The sequence below is a fragment of the Carassius gibelio genome, chromosome B8 (assembly GCF_023724105.1).
Source record: "Carassius gibelio isolate Cgi1373 ecotype wild population from Czech Republic chromosome B8, carGib1.2-hapl.c, whole genome shotgun sequence".
Classification (NCBI taxonomy): domain Eukaryota; kingdom Metazoa; phylum Chordata; class Actinopteri; order Cypriniformes; family Cyprinidae; genus Carassius; species Carassius gibelio.
The window spans coordinates 9,575,196-9,589,147 of NC_068403.1; the positions used below are offsets into that span (position 1 = coordinate 9,575,196).

Below are 13,952 nucleotides of genomic sequence, written 5' to 3' on the forward strand. Positions count from 1 at the left end.
TTATGCACCAAGAGCTTGTAACATTCCAAAGAGAAAGGAAAAAATTTAATTGCATCATATGACCCCTTTCAGAAACAGAAGCTGTGCCTTTTTAAATGTATGACAAACCTTTATAAAAATATATTTTTTATAAGATACTTTTATTAAGATACTGGAAAAGAGTGAACTGTCAAACAAACAAATACATGAACTGATTCTCTTCTGGTAGAACATATCAAATATAACATGAAACATGAAATAAGTGCCTATGTGCAGAGTGTTGGCTACTACTGCCACCCTGTGGAATAATGCTACCAGGACATTTAAAGGTTTATATAGGCTCGCTGCCTACTTGCTGTAGTGTTGTTTATGCAATGGCAACTAGCTGATATATATATATATAAATTATATATATCAAGTAAGTAAATTGAAGTAAAGTAAAAGTAAAGTGAAGTTTTAAAGGGATGTAGGCATTGCTAGGAGGTTGCTAGGATATTTCTTGTTGTTTCTAGGGCATTGCTGGACAGCATATTCATGAGCATAATTCAATGTGGCAATGAGCAGTTCAATCATATACTGTGGAATGTTAATTGTTATTTAGATGGATGTCATCAGAGATCTATTAATAATAATTGTCAGTAGGCCTTATGTACATACATACAAATATGATATGTAAGATATACTGTTGCCTTATGCTTATTGCTGCTAAGCACTTGTTTCATAATCAATTAACTTTGCACTGTAATCGAACTGAAATAACTGGAGCCGAATAATGAATCATTGTATGTTTGTTACATAACTGATGAACTGCATCATTGAAACAGTTATTGAACTAAAATGACTATTGTCCTCTGTAGAGCTTTACATCTGAAGTTTAATGTTAAATAACTTACGTATTTTGCAACACTGTTATTTTCCCGTTTATTACTGCAAAGCTTATTTGAAACCTCTGTATTGTATAGAGCTCCAGTAAGCAAAACAAAACATTCTTCCGATGACGTTAGTTTCAAAGTGGTGTTAAAATATTCACAAAACCTTGGCATAAAAAAAAGTTATTGCACTTTTTTATTTATTTATTTTTACTGAAAAGTTTCAGTCGGTCTACCTTAATGTTTTTAAAATGTTAACTTCATTTACATTTGAATTTGAGAGAACATGCAAAAGTAACGTTAACTTCCTATAATGTTTCCAAAACGAAAAAAAGTTTATATATATATATATATATATATATATATATATATATATATATATATATATATATATATATATATATATATATATATATATATATATATATATATATATATATATATATATATATATATATATATATAAAATAAATTTAAGCATTTAAACCTGGACATTTTGAGCGTTCAAAATTATATTTGCTATAATTAATTTTATCCTAATACCTATTCATAATTCATAATCCTTATACCCATCGTTATACACAGGTTATTATTTATAATGCAGTCTGGGGGTTTGCAAAAAGCGAATGTGTATGACAAACTTGTATATAAATATACATATGTAAATCTCAAAGCTAATTATCAAGTATAACCCATAAAGAGGTCAATGAACAGCCTAAATCTAAAACCCGGTTTATTTTAAAGTTTAAACCTGTTCGAAAAGTGTTCCAGTAGTTCTGAGTCTTTCATTGGCTCCCTGTGTATATCCGGGTACTGCAGCACAGCCAACCTATGAGGCCAAAGACACCAATATGGCGGAGGTAAGCTGGATAGCTGGAAAAAGTATTCGATTTTAAATCCATCTCTTTAACGATTTACTGTGATAGTTGTTGTTTTCGTTGATATATATGCGTAAAAATAGATCCTGGTATATATACGCCGGGGTTCATAGTAATAATTGTGTGAAACCGATGGTAGTAAACCGGGTTTAAATGAAGATTGGTCTATCAGGATCGGAAAGGCCTCTGAATCTCATCCCCGTTAGCTCACAGGAAGAAAAAAAACAAACAAACAAGATATATTCGCCTGTAATTGATACATTACTCGATATAATTGTCATTTACATGACGCATTTGATTTTTTAAGGCTTCATCCTGTTTTAATATAATGCATGTTGGATATTAATTTGCTGGAAAGGTTTGTTTATGGCGCGAGTCGATGGGTTTTTGCAGTGTATAGAGAGGATGACAGCAGTCGAATCGAGATGATGGCTGTTTGGTCTGTGTCATTAATGTTTTTTTGATGCATTGAGAAGTAGTTAAACGTTTTTAATTTTTATGAGGACAATATTTATAAGCGATACAGGCTTCTATTTACATTGATGGACATTTACTGCCGTGGGTTTTACTATTAATGTTGGCGCGCAAACGATATAAAACATTTTATGTTTTCTAATGCTCATCATTGCACTGTAATGTATTTTGCATAATGTGATAACCCCCCCCCCCCCCTTTTTTTTTTATTTGTCTGTCTGTATAGGCTTCCTTTGGGAGTTCGAGCCCTGGTAGGCCACATTTTCCTTTTTTTAAGTGTATTATTGTTATTGTTATTATTATTATTATTATTATTATTATTATTATTCGCATTATCATCATCTTGGTAGTATTGAAAATAATAGTTGACCAAACAATTCTTTTTTTTCAATAGCCAATACCAAATCATGTAAGGATATACAAAAAAATGTAATTAGATACAATAAAATGTGCAAAATATTTGTGTGCAGCGAACATTTATTTTACACAATATTTACCCAAATTTTTCAGAAAAATACTTAAAAAAAAATTTACTAACCCATTAAGTAATTATAATATTTTTGGTTGCTTGGCATTTTTACAAATTTTCTAGAATGTTCTATTTAACGTTCAAAATCAGTCAATTCATTTTCCTCCCTCAGTTGGCTCATTGTCCTCAGAGGATCACGACTTTGATCCAACAGCTGAGATGTTAATTCATGAGTATGACGATGAGAGAACTTTGGAGGAGGAAGAGCTTTTGGAGGGAGAGAAGAATTTCAGTGCGGAATTGTCAGACCTGGAGAGGGTAATGTATATTCATAACAATCCACTATTTCCTCATTAAAACTGTATGCATCGTGTTGCAACCTCCGGATAATAAGGGCAATATTTGTGCGTTGTGACACAATTTTTTTTTTTTTGGATAGGAGGGGAACATGCCAATCGAGGAGTTGTTAGCTATGTATCGTTATGAGGCGTCAGCCAGTACGGGGGCGGGATCTAGCATGGACAGTTCCTCTGTTGAACTAGCTGATGATCTGCCTGACATGACTCTGGATAAGGTAATTGACATGATTTTGTTTCAGAGCCAGGGGAAATTGTCAACAAAAATTATACGATAAAATCACTAATGCTGTTCTGTTGCAGGAGGAGATAGCAAAAGATCTCTTGTCAGGAGATTATGAGGAGGAGACCCAGTCCTCTGCTGATGACCTGACCCCTTCTGTCACCTCCCACGAGGCCACAGACTTCTTCCCTAGAACACTCAGATGTGAGGAGAAACATTACACTCTTTTACTAGTACAGTTTACATGTCTTTATATAATACTAAACTGTCCATGTTTCCTCTATCACTACTGAATTTTTTTTATTTCTTTTTCTAGCCAATGCAATATATGATGGTGATAAAGAATCGGAGGGGGAGGAGGATGGTGTGAGCAGTGAAGATTCTAGAAAGGTTAGTCTCATTGGGTCTCATTCACTAATAATTGCGTACAATTTTCTTACTCATACGCACATTTGAACTTCTCAAGAGAACTTTCCGCCTAATTCACAACACGTGCGTATGCACATGAGCTTGTTCTTAAACTCGTTCTTCTGTTAGTGAATTTGGAGTCTTCTAAATGAGCGCCCGCGTGCACGAGGTTAGTAATTAGCATAATTCACGCCCAAACCAGCTCCATATAAGGGCTTTCCACAACAAGGCACTTGTACATAGAAAGACAATTATGGCACCGAAACAAAAGACAAAGAAAAAAACCTTTAACGATAATGAACGTGAGGTTTTGCTGTCGGAGGTGGAAGCCAGGAAAAATTTGTTATTTAAAAGTGTATCCACTGGCATAATGGGCACAGGTAAAAAAAGAAGCATGGGTTATAACACAGGCTTGGAGATAAGGTGGTATAGGGTGAGAGCGGTTGGTGATGTGGCTTAGGAGTGGTTCCAGTGAATTGCATAAATCAAAGAGGACTTCTCTGGGCAACCTAAAGCGTCTGAACAGCCATTCGTCACTCTCTGCGAACATATCTGTGCGCTCTCTAAAGACGCGCTCTTTCCTTAGAGCACGCGCCGCGATGTCTTTAAGCAGTACCAAGTGTTCCAATGCCTCTAAACACAAGATGAGACACATTAATCACCGTTTATATAAGGATAGATCATGTGATTGTTGTTTGGACCTCTAAAAAAAAATAAATAAATAAAAAAAAATATATATATAAATATATTAGTGCTGTCAATCGATTAAAAAAAATTAACTAATTAATCGCACATTTTTTTTAAATTAATCGCGATTAATCGCAATTAAAAGACTGAAACTTTTTGGATATGTAAATGTAAAATGTAAATAATTAATGTAAACTCAAGACAAAGAAACTATTTAAATTCAAAATATGATTGTTTATTGGAATTTTTGTTTAACTTGTAAAACAGATTTTCTCATGTAAACAACATACCTGCAATAAACCATCAATATCCTCCAAATTAACTGTTGGCTTGAAAGCCATATTTATTACAGAAATAAAAACACAGGCATGTAAGTACCATTTGAATTTCAAAACAATCAATGCCAATAAAAAACAAAAATGATTTCCATGTTGAATTCTAAGTGGACTGCAAAAAAATTCCAAAGTATAGTCATTGCCAGTGCTTTAAGTGGGCCAGTAAGCAAAGGTATTCAGTACCGCCACTTCCAAATATAGCTCTTGAGCTTACCGCCACCTCTCCGTGCGCCCAGAACGTGCTTGTAGCGTACCGGTACGCTCATTTGGACATCTGTTTTAATAGAGGTTTTAATCTTTTATCTGCACTGCCGATTTCAGAGCGCCCTTCACAATGCAAGCTTCCTAATTCATCCCACCCAGAGCAGAAACTACATTACCCATTCACCCTTAAGTTATACAAGTGAATAGCGCATGTGTCGCTTTTCCCACTGTTAAGTGTCAACAACTCAACGTGGCCGGAGAAGGTGTGTGAAACTCGTTGTGAGTTATACTAAAGCAAAATCTTGAGTATTTATTGTCTGATAAACATTAAAAACTGTCTGCGGAGGTTGAGTTGTCCTGCAGCCCCCGCTGGCTGCTCATTGGCTGCAGCATCTTTTTTCTAAGTTCTAAAAAAATACCGTAGACGGCAAGGCACAAATTTAGATATTCATTTATCTAATTAATCTATAGCCTATGCACAAAGACAATATGATCTTTTTGTCCCCTTTTTGTTTTAAAGCTTGATGAAGAGAGAGAGCGCAAGTTGCTGCAGCTGAGGAGGACAGTGATGCACGCGTACAGGAGTGATTGACAGTTCGCGGCACTGTGTACAAAAAATACTCCGCTACACAATTATTTCGTTATTTTCGTTTAAGCTTATTAACGTTACCGTTACAGAAAGGTCTGATTTACGCACTGTTACAGTCATTGTTTTTTTTTTTTTTTTAAACAATGACATTTGAGTTCATGATTTTAATGTTGCTCTTTCTTGTGGCAGACTAAATGAAGAGTAATGTTTCTTGTGGCAGACTGAAGAGTAATCCGGCAGAGTTTTATACTGAAACTTTCCGTCTAAAAGTCCTTCCTTGGTCTTATCCATATTTCTTTGCACACACATAGGCCACAACTGGAAATAAAAAAAAACTGCAACCGCGTTAATTGCGTTATTTTTTTTTAACGCGTTAAATATTTCAAATTAATCGAATGCGTTAACGCGCTAATTTTGACAGCACTAATATATATATATATATATATATATATATATATTCCAAAATTGGAACTCTAATTATAATTTATCAATAACATCGAATTATATGTAGGGTTCTTAACACATGCTTATAAGGCCCCGCTTGTACATGATTATTGCGTACGTGTGGTATAAGTTGTTCTTGAATCCTTTCGTACATTTAGAATAAATTTTAGTACGAAAGTTTTTGATGAATCATGATTTATTCGTAAAAATCTATGCCTACGCATATTATTTGAATGAGACCCATTATTCTTTCAATTAGGGCTGGTAAGTTAACATGTTAATTAGATTAATTTGGGTGAAAAATCTTTATAAATGCATTTGATGCACTTGCCCCGCCCCAGACCTATGTGGGTCTGGGTCATGACATTTCAGACAGTTGACAAATATGAGGCAGGGCAACAAAAAAAATCAAGATATGGAGCAAAAATGCCCCCTGTTTGAGTTTGTCTTATATTTACATTATTAAGGATAGTTACGCTAGTCACGCGCGCAATGGTCTAAGTACATTATCACACGAATGCAAATGTGATCTTATTCAACAGTTCAGAAAGTAAGAAGTTCATATTTGTGTTATAAGACACAGTGTTGTCTGTTTTGCTCAATCGTGCCAATGAAAATATAAAGACAAAGCAGAACTGTTCTTCCCCGAGCAACACATAATGCACATTTTGAGGGAATTGGGTGAACCATTTGGCGCACTGAACCATTTGCCATAGGTGCATTGGATTTGAAGCGGCGCTGCACGGATCTGTTGTATAACATCAAAGTACTAAAAGAGTGAACAAAAGCATAAGGAGCAGTCTGCTCTCTAAGCTCTTGTGGTACTTTGATGTCACATACCCATCGGTCTGATGGTGATGATCAGTTTTAAGTTGAACAAGCCTAATGATTCAATACATTTGATCAAACAAAATATTTCTTACTGAAGCTACTTTTTGTAATGTTTGATGCTTTACACAACAATGACTTTTGGGAGTAATTTCTCAGCCAAATTTGTGTGATGTGTGATGTGTGAAGTGACATTCAGCCAAGTATGGTGACCCATACTCAGAATTTGTGCTCTGCATATGTTCATGCACTCCCCCCCCACCCACAAATCCGTCTGGCCCGAGACTAGAACTCACAACCCTTCGATTGGGAGTCCAACCCTCTAACCATTAGGCCACGACTTCCCCAATTAATTTTATGAATGCATTTGATGCACTTGCCCCGCCCCAGACCTATGTGGGTCTGGGTCATGACATTTCAGACATTTGATGTGCAACTTATTAGATCAATTAATTGCCACATCATGTAATTAATTCTATAAAACATTTTAATAGTTTACCAGCCCCAATGAATACAGTTGCATCGAAAACAGTGGTAAAAAAATGTCAGCATTGTTTAATGACACAGAATTTATTTGAAATAGAAATCTTTTGCTGCTTATGAATGTTTTTTTGTCAGTTTTGATTTTAATGCATCCTTGCTAAATAAAAGGATTAACTCAATTAAATCATTTCATTAATTAAAAGTGAATTATTAATAGTTTTTGCTCTAAAACACAGGAAATAATGGTGGGCTCTCAGTATCAAGCAGAAGTTCCAGTTGGGCTTAGCCACTATAATGATGATGAAAAAGGTGAGTTTTTTTTAACTGAAATGATCTGTAATTAACTTTAAAATGATTGCAATAATTGTAAATGACCATTTTAATGCGTGTTGTTTAAAGCGTATGAGGAGGAAGATCAGCTGCTGTGGTGTCCTGACATGCTGTCAGAGAGTAAAGTGAAAGACTACCTCAAAGAAGCGCTGTCACAGTCTACAGGCGAAAGTACAGAAAATCCCACACCTGAACACATACGAGATAACGAACAGGTCTGTGCTCTCTAAATACTTTCTTTAATTAATATAGTTAATGTGGAAATATTGTGCCAATGTGAGAGGTGCTGCTATGGTTTTAATTGCTTTTTTTTTTTCTATGACCTCCTTTCTAGAGCTTGTTTGAGCTTTTGAAATGTAATTTTGACATCTGTGAGGCACTGACGCGACACCGCAGTAATGTGAAGACTTTGAAAGGTAGGCTGTTCAGTACATGACCAGCTTGAAATCTTTTGTACCTGTAATGGCATAAATGTTCACTTCTTGTTTCTTGTTTCATTAGAAGAATCCCCACCGTGGTCAGAGGATGAATGTAGAAACTTTGAACATGCGCTGCAGATTTATGAGAAAAACTTCCATCTTATTCAGAAACACAAGGCAAGTAACATTACGTTTTTACACTTCACCTTTATCTTTTAGGTTTAATGTCTATTCTCATTGCTTTTACTTTTCTTTTCAGGTTCAGACCCGGACTGTAGCTGAATGTGTGGCTTTTTATTATATATGGAAAAAGTCTGAACGTTTTGATTACTTTGCTCAACAAAACCGATTTGGCAAAAAGAAGTACAGTTGTTACCCGGGTGTGACGTAAGTACTGAGATGTGTAATTATTAGTCCTTGTGCTTGTATGTAAATGAAAGTGTTGGGCTCAACTGTGCTGGCTTCCTCTGCAGAGACCTGATGGACAGGCTGGTGGACGAGGCGGAGGGTCTGGCGGTGGACAGCTCGTCATCGGTGTGCTCAGCAGGAGCTGGGGGACGGATGGAGGCATCGGCAGAGCAACAGCTCGGCCTGCTCAACTCCATCACTGCCAGTGACCTCACAGGTGAGCTCAGCTGCCACGGTAGTCTTAGATTCATGAAGAAATGATTTTTATGAACCAGGGCTGCATTTCCTTTTTGGAAACACAGCCCAGTTCTTTAGATGAATTTCCTGAAAATCATGAAATATGTTTGGTTTGAATATAGATGGATTCTTAGAAAGTTAAAGGGTTAGTTCACCCAAAAATGAAATTATTAATTAGCCTCATGTCGTTCCAAACCCCGCAGATTTTTTTTAATGCTTTGATTTGAACGTAAACAACGCATTTGCTGTTCAGTGGGCACTCTCCAAAATGACGCACGGTTGACGCAGAGGAGACGAGTTGTTGAATAAAAAAGTGATTATTTTTGTTTTCTTCAAATACAAAAAGTAATCTAGTAACTTCGTAAAATTACAGTTGAACCCTAGATGTTACATGTATTATTTTAACAATCTCCTTGCTACATTTCTGGACCTTGATCGTTTTAATTACTTTTGCTGTCTATGGGAGGGTCAGAGAGCTGTCAGAATGCATCAAAAATATCTTAATTTGTGTTCTGAAGATGAACGGAGGTCTTGCGGGTTTAAAATGACAATGTGGTGAGTAATTTAATGACAAAATTTTCATTTTGGGGGGAACTATCCCTTTAAAGGAATCGTTCATGCAAAACAATATGTATTTATGCATAAAATAATTTATGTATATTTTGATAGGGATGCACCGGTTGACCGGCCAGAAATCGGAACCGGACGGTTTTTGCTTAAAATACGCGATCGGCCGGTTTTTCGTCTTTTTTTCGGCCGATTTTTCCGTAAGTGGGCCAACGTGCACAGACTACATTGTAATCATTCGCTATCACGTAATTTGTGTGGAAGTATTTCGAAATCTGTGCGCAGAACACGGGCAGCACAAAATAAGAGTCCCTTTCCTGCTCACTAAAGCTGCACGAGTGTATCTGTACCTGTTCGCGCCCTCCACAAGCGAAGACAATGAAGGATGTTCAGCTTCTCGCGGTTGGATGAGAAATGAAACGTACTAAACCGTACTGATTTTTTTTTTTGTAAAGTAGAACTTGCATGTTTGAAAAGCCAGAAGTAAACGTCAGTTCTGTATAGGATGATTATTTTTATTTTACCTTAAAATTATATCGACTGAATTTGATTTTAAAATCACCTGCTGTAGCACACTGAAAAAAAAGTCATTCATTCATTCAATTAAAAGAAATTTAGGGTAATGATTCACATTTTTTTTTTTTACTTGAGACAATAGTTATTTATTTTTCATTGGCTCATGTAAAATAATATAGATGTGAATCATTACCTTTGTTTTTTTTATTTATTTTTTTATTGGATGAATGAAACACTTTGCATCTTTGTTTTATTCGCACCAACATTATTTGATTTTAACATTTTGGAATAATATTTATATAGCATACTTTTATTTAGTCTCACTTGAAAAGACCTTGTTTTAAATTTATAAACAAATTTAAAACTAAAATATTGAATGCTGATTAAGAAACCTCTTATTGAATGTGTGTTGATTGTGTTGTTTGGACTGTAGAACTATGCAGTTATTGCCTTTAATTTTGACAGTTAATCTTTTAATTTAAGGCCAGTTCTATGTAGTTTCAAACCAATTCAAAAACAAAAGGCTAAATGCTGATGTCTGTACCATCTATGTTTGTATTGAATGTAGGCTACTGTGCAGTTACTGCCGTTAATTTCAGATGGTTACGGTTATTGTTTTCAACAGCCAAAGGCCAGTTTGGCCTTTTAAATACCAAATAAAAATCTTGTTTATGCACACTCTCCTTCTTACTTGTTTGTTGCTTAAAGATGAAAAAAAAAAAAACAGAAATAAGTATCGGAATCGGCAAGTTTGCTTGTAAAAAAATCGGAATTGGCCATGAAAAATCATGATCGTGCATCCCTATATTTTGATATGAGAGGACTAGAGGAAACTGGAAGAAGTGTTGGATTATCGTAATGTTTTTATTATCCGTCTGCACTCTCATTCTGACAGCATCCATATTGTTCCTTTAGCTCACGTGGTAGAGCATTGCGTTAACAAGTGCAAGGTTGGGGGTTTGAATCCCAAGGAACACATGATAGGAGAAAATTGTTAGACTGAATGCGTTGTAAGTCGCTTTGGATAAAAGCGTCTGCTTAATGCATAAAATTAAAAATCATAAATTGAATTGATAAATTTATCCATTGGTAAGCAAATTATGTAATGCTAAATTTTGAATTTGAAACACTTATCTACATGGCCTGAGGGTAAGTAAATTTTCAACAAATGTTTGATGGAGCATCGCTTCATTTAACTCCCATAATTTCATCATAATTTTAATAAAAATGTTAACATTAATTTACCAAAAACACTTTTAAAAGGAAACACTTTTAATGAATATAAGCAAGATTTTCTTTATCATACATCCCTGTTTTTCCTCAAACATATCTCAAAATTGCTTGCTTCCTTTTTATTTTTTGCAGCCATTAGTAACAGCGTAGCAACTGTGTGCAATGGTCCAGGAGACATAAGCTGTTTAGACTCCCCGTACTTCCCACCTCTGGAGAGTTTACACCGAGGAGCCCTGAACCATGATGATCAGCTCAACTATGCTACAAATGGAGACAGCGGCTGCCTCAACATGCTGGATTCTGGCTTCTACCGCTCAGACCTGGGCCAGATCAGTGTGTGCAGCACCAAAGACTGCGAACGGCCCTCCAAGAGGCTCAAGATGGGCCTTTCGGAGTCCTTCATCAACGACGTGTCTGTTACTAACCTGGACTTTGAGGGCAGACGCGCACATCGCATTACAGGCGCCACAATGGCGGTGTCTGTCACAGACTTCAGCAGCATAGCTAACACCGAAACCAATGGTTTTCTCGGCTCACATTCACGACACCACCATCACACTGCACTTCAGTCTGACTGACTCTCTTCTGCCATCCAGACACACATTCATCCGCTCACTGACTATTAGTTCTTTTTTCAATTTAAAAAAAAAAAAAACCTATATATGAATATACTTTTTGGTCTTTTTTTTTTTTTTGTAATATGACATCAGTGATGTCTTTATTGTACAGAGCTAAGAAATCTTGATTTCTCAAGAGTTTAAATAGCCATTTATTTTTCTGGTCTTCAGATATTTAATATCCTTTTTGTCTTTGGTGATACACAGTTAAACCTAAATGCTGGAGCAGAGAGCCATGGTCTCTTACTGTACTCATCCCAACCCCTGCATCTTTAACTTTTACTGTCTCACAGTGTTGTCGCTGTCACCGAAACAGCATCTTTTGTTGTTGATGTTTTAGGATTTTTCATGTATGTGTGTTTGTTTAAAAACTTGGTACTTTTTTTCAGTGTTTACACCACCCGAGATAGACTAAGCCTTGGGAAATGTAGCATTTTATATATCAGGAAACTGGCTTTTGTAATTGAAATTAGTGATGACTGATGCTTTTTCTCCTATTTTCCCCCCTTTTATATTTTGCTTAATTCTTAAGTAGCATGACTGAAATGAACACCGATTGAATATTTCTTGAACTGCGCACTGTAAAAAAAATGTTTTTCTAGTCCCCAAGTTTTCTTTTTGCCCAATATTTGGCCCTCAAATAATAATGTAAGCTTCAATATCATTATATTATAAATTGGCTCTATAAGGCAGTCATCTGCACTTGACAGTATTATCATTAGTTGTGTGTAAATATTAGACTGTGGAAAGTGATGTTTATGATTCCCCTTTGAGCTACTGAAGCTATTTAAATGCTACTCATTACTACCACAGGTTATTCTGCTAGTGCTCTAAACTGCAGGCGCTTTAGTACAGATTAAACCAGTGTTATTTTTATTTTCAGCTATGCATTATGTATATCTTGTAGCTGCCATGGGTACTTAAAACACCTGAATATTAATTGATCTAATTGTTAATCACTCTTTATGTTAAGCTCACTGTCTTAAGTTCTTTACCATTGTTGTATATTGTATGCATGAAGCAGATTGGACTCTTGTTGATCCTTTGACATATAATTGCCAAAAAGCAGTCAGCTTGCCGCGCTGTATCAAAACCGATACTTGCCTCAGAGTTTGAGTCCTTCCTGCTATTTGCATTTTGAAATTTACCATGGAATTAATTTGTATACTAAAAGCCCTGACTTTAACTAGGGCAATGCAGAATGATGAAAAAATGGTCTTATGGCAATAATATGTAGATATGTATAGGTTGTTGTACTTCTTTAAGTCTTACAATATTCATAGCTTATTTTGGTCTTGGTTTTGTTTACTGCAGTAAGAGATGTCAAAAAGATGCATGCTGATTTTTATTTTGTTTGAAAGAGAGATGAAAAATTGTAGAAATGGAAATAATTTATGGACACTCCCATTTAAACCCATTTGTTCATCTCTTTGCTCAGTAGACTGAGGAGTTTCATTTGTTCACCGTGATTCTTACTCCTGATACTTAATGGCTGCTATTAGTAATGTGAAGAGTCTATTTTCTATTGAAAGCACTGCAGTTGCAATTATAAGTTGAGTTGAAAGTCTTGTGCATCTACATTGTTAATAGATCGAGAAGTACTTGTTAGTAGCATGTTTGGAGCTGCGAATACAGACGATGATCAAAATGGATGCCATTATTCCTTGACGGGGGTTAGAAAGCATTACAAAGTGTTTTACTCTGTCAGGTTTTTTTTTTTTTTTCAAAATATTTTCAGTATCTACATCTAGCAGAGAACTTTATCATGCTCAACAAACAAATGTAGTACATGGTGCTCATATACAAAGTTTTTATTTTCATACTTTTAAGTGTCTGCTCCTACTATTATGTATTAGTACTTTTTTATAAATGATACAGTAAATTTCAGCTTTGCTGAAGTACATTTATCCCCAAATATTTGCAGATTGTTTCGATTTAAAGACAAACTAAAATAACAGAATGTACTGGTTGTTTTGACCTTTAGAGTTAAACGTTTTACAGTTTCAAAATATTGAGAGAAGTTTAGTGAATTGTCCTCAGAGGATTTGGGTGTGTGATTGTGCTTTATATATTTAATTTAGAATTTTAAAGGAATTATTAAATAGAGGTTTTCACAGCGGGTGAGAGGGGGTGACTGGTCAAATTTGTGAATAAAACCAACAAATCCTATAAATGTATATCCATATATACAGACAATCATAAGTAATTACAGAATTATTCAGATTTCTCTAATGTTTATAAAACATGTACATATAATTGTATTGCTTTTTGTTTGGTTTTTCATTATTTTGTATTTTTGTTGTACTTTATTACTTGGTGTAAAAAGCTCCAGAAATAAAAGCCCTGGAAACAAATGTGTGGTAATTTGACTGACAATAACATGACATCCCAGCCAAGTA

General features: G+C 35.3%; 1 protein-coding gene across 4 annotated transcripts; it reads left to right on the forward strand.

Annotated features, from left to right (window-relative positions):
* Positions 1–1,636: 1,636 nt before the first annotated feature.
* On the forward strand, positions 1,637–13,907 carry mier3b (mesoderm induction early response 1, family member 3 b). Of its 4 annotated transcripts, none has more exons than XM_052563023.1 (13): positions 1,637–1,708; positions 2,427–2,451; positions 2,842–2,987; positions 3,109–3,243; positions 3,329–3,452; positions 3,565–3,638; positions 7,463–7,535; positions 7,626–7,771; positions 7,891–7,972; positions 8,058–8,152; positions 8,235–8,362; positions 8,449–8,600; positions 11,069–13,907. In XM_052563023.1, exons 1-13 carry the CDS (start codon positions 1,700–1,702, stop codon positions 11,512–11,514), a joined length of 1,635 nt encoding a protein of 544 aa, XP_052418983.1. In that variant the 5' UTR covers positions 1,637–1,699; the 3' UTR covers positions 11,515–13,907. The 4 variants fall into 4 exon arrangements, with proteins under 4 accessions (XP_052418983.1, XP_052418984.1, XP_052418982.1 ...); XM_052563024.1 differs by having other exon boundaries at positions 8,061–8,152; XM_052563022.1 differs by lacking the exon at positions 1,637–1,708 and adding an exon at positions 1,757–1,975 and having other exon boundaries at positions 8,061–8,152.
* The last annotated feature ends 45 nt before the right edge of the window (positions 13,908–13,952 follow it).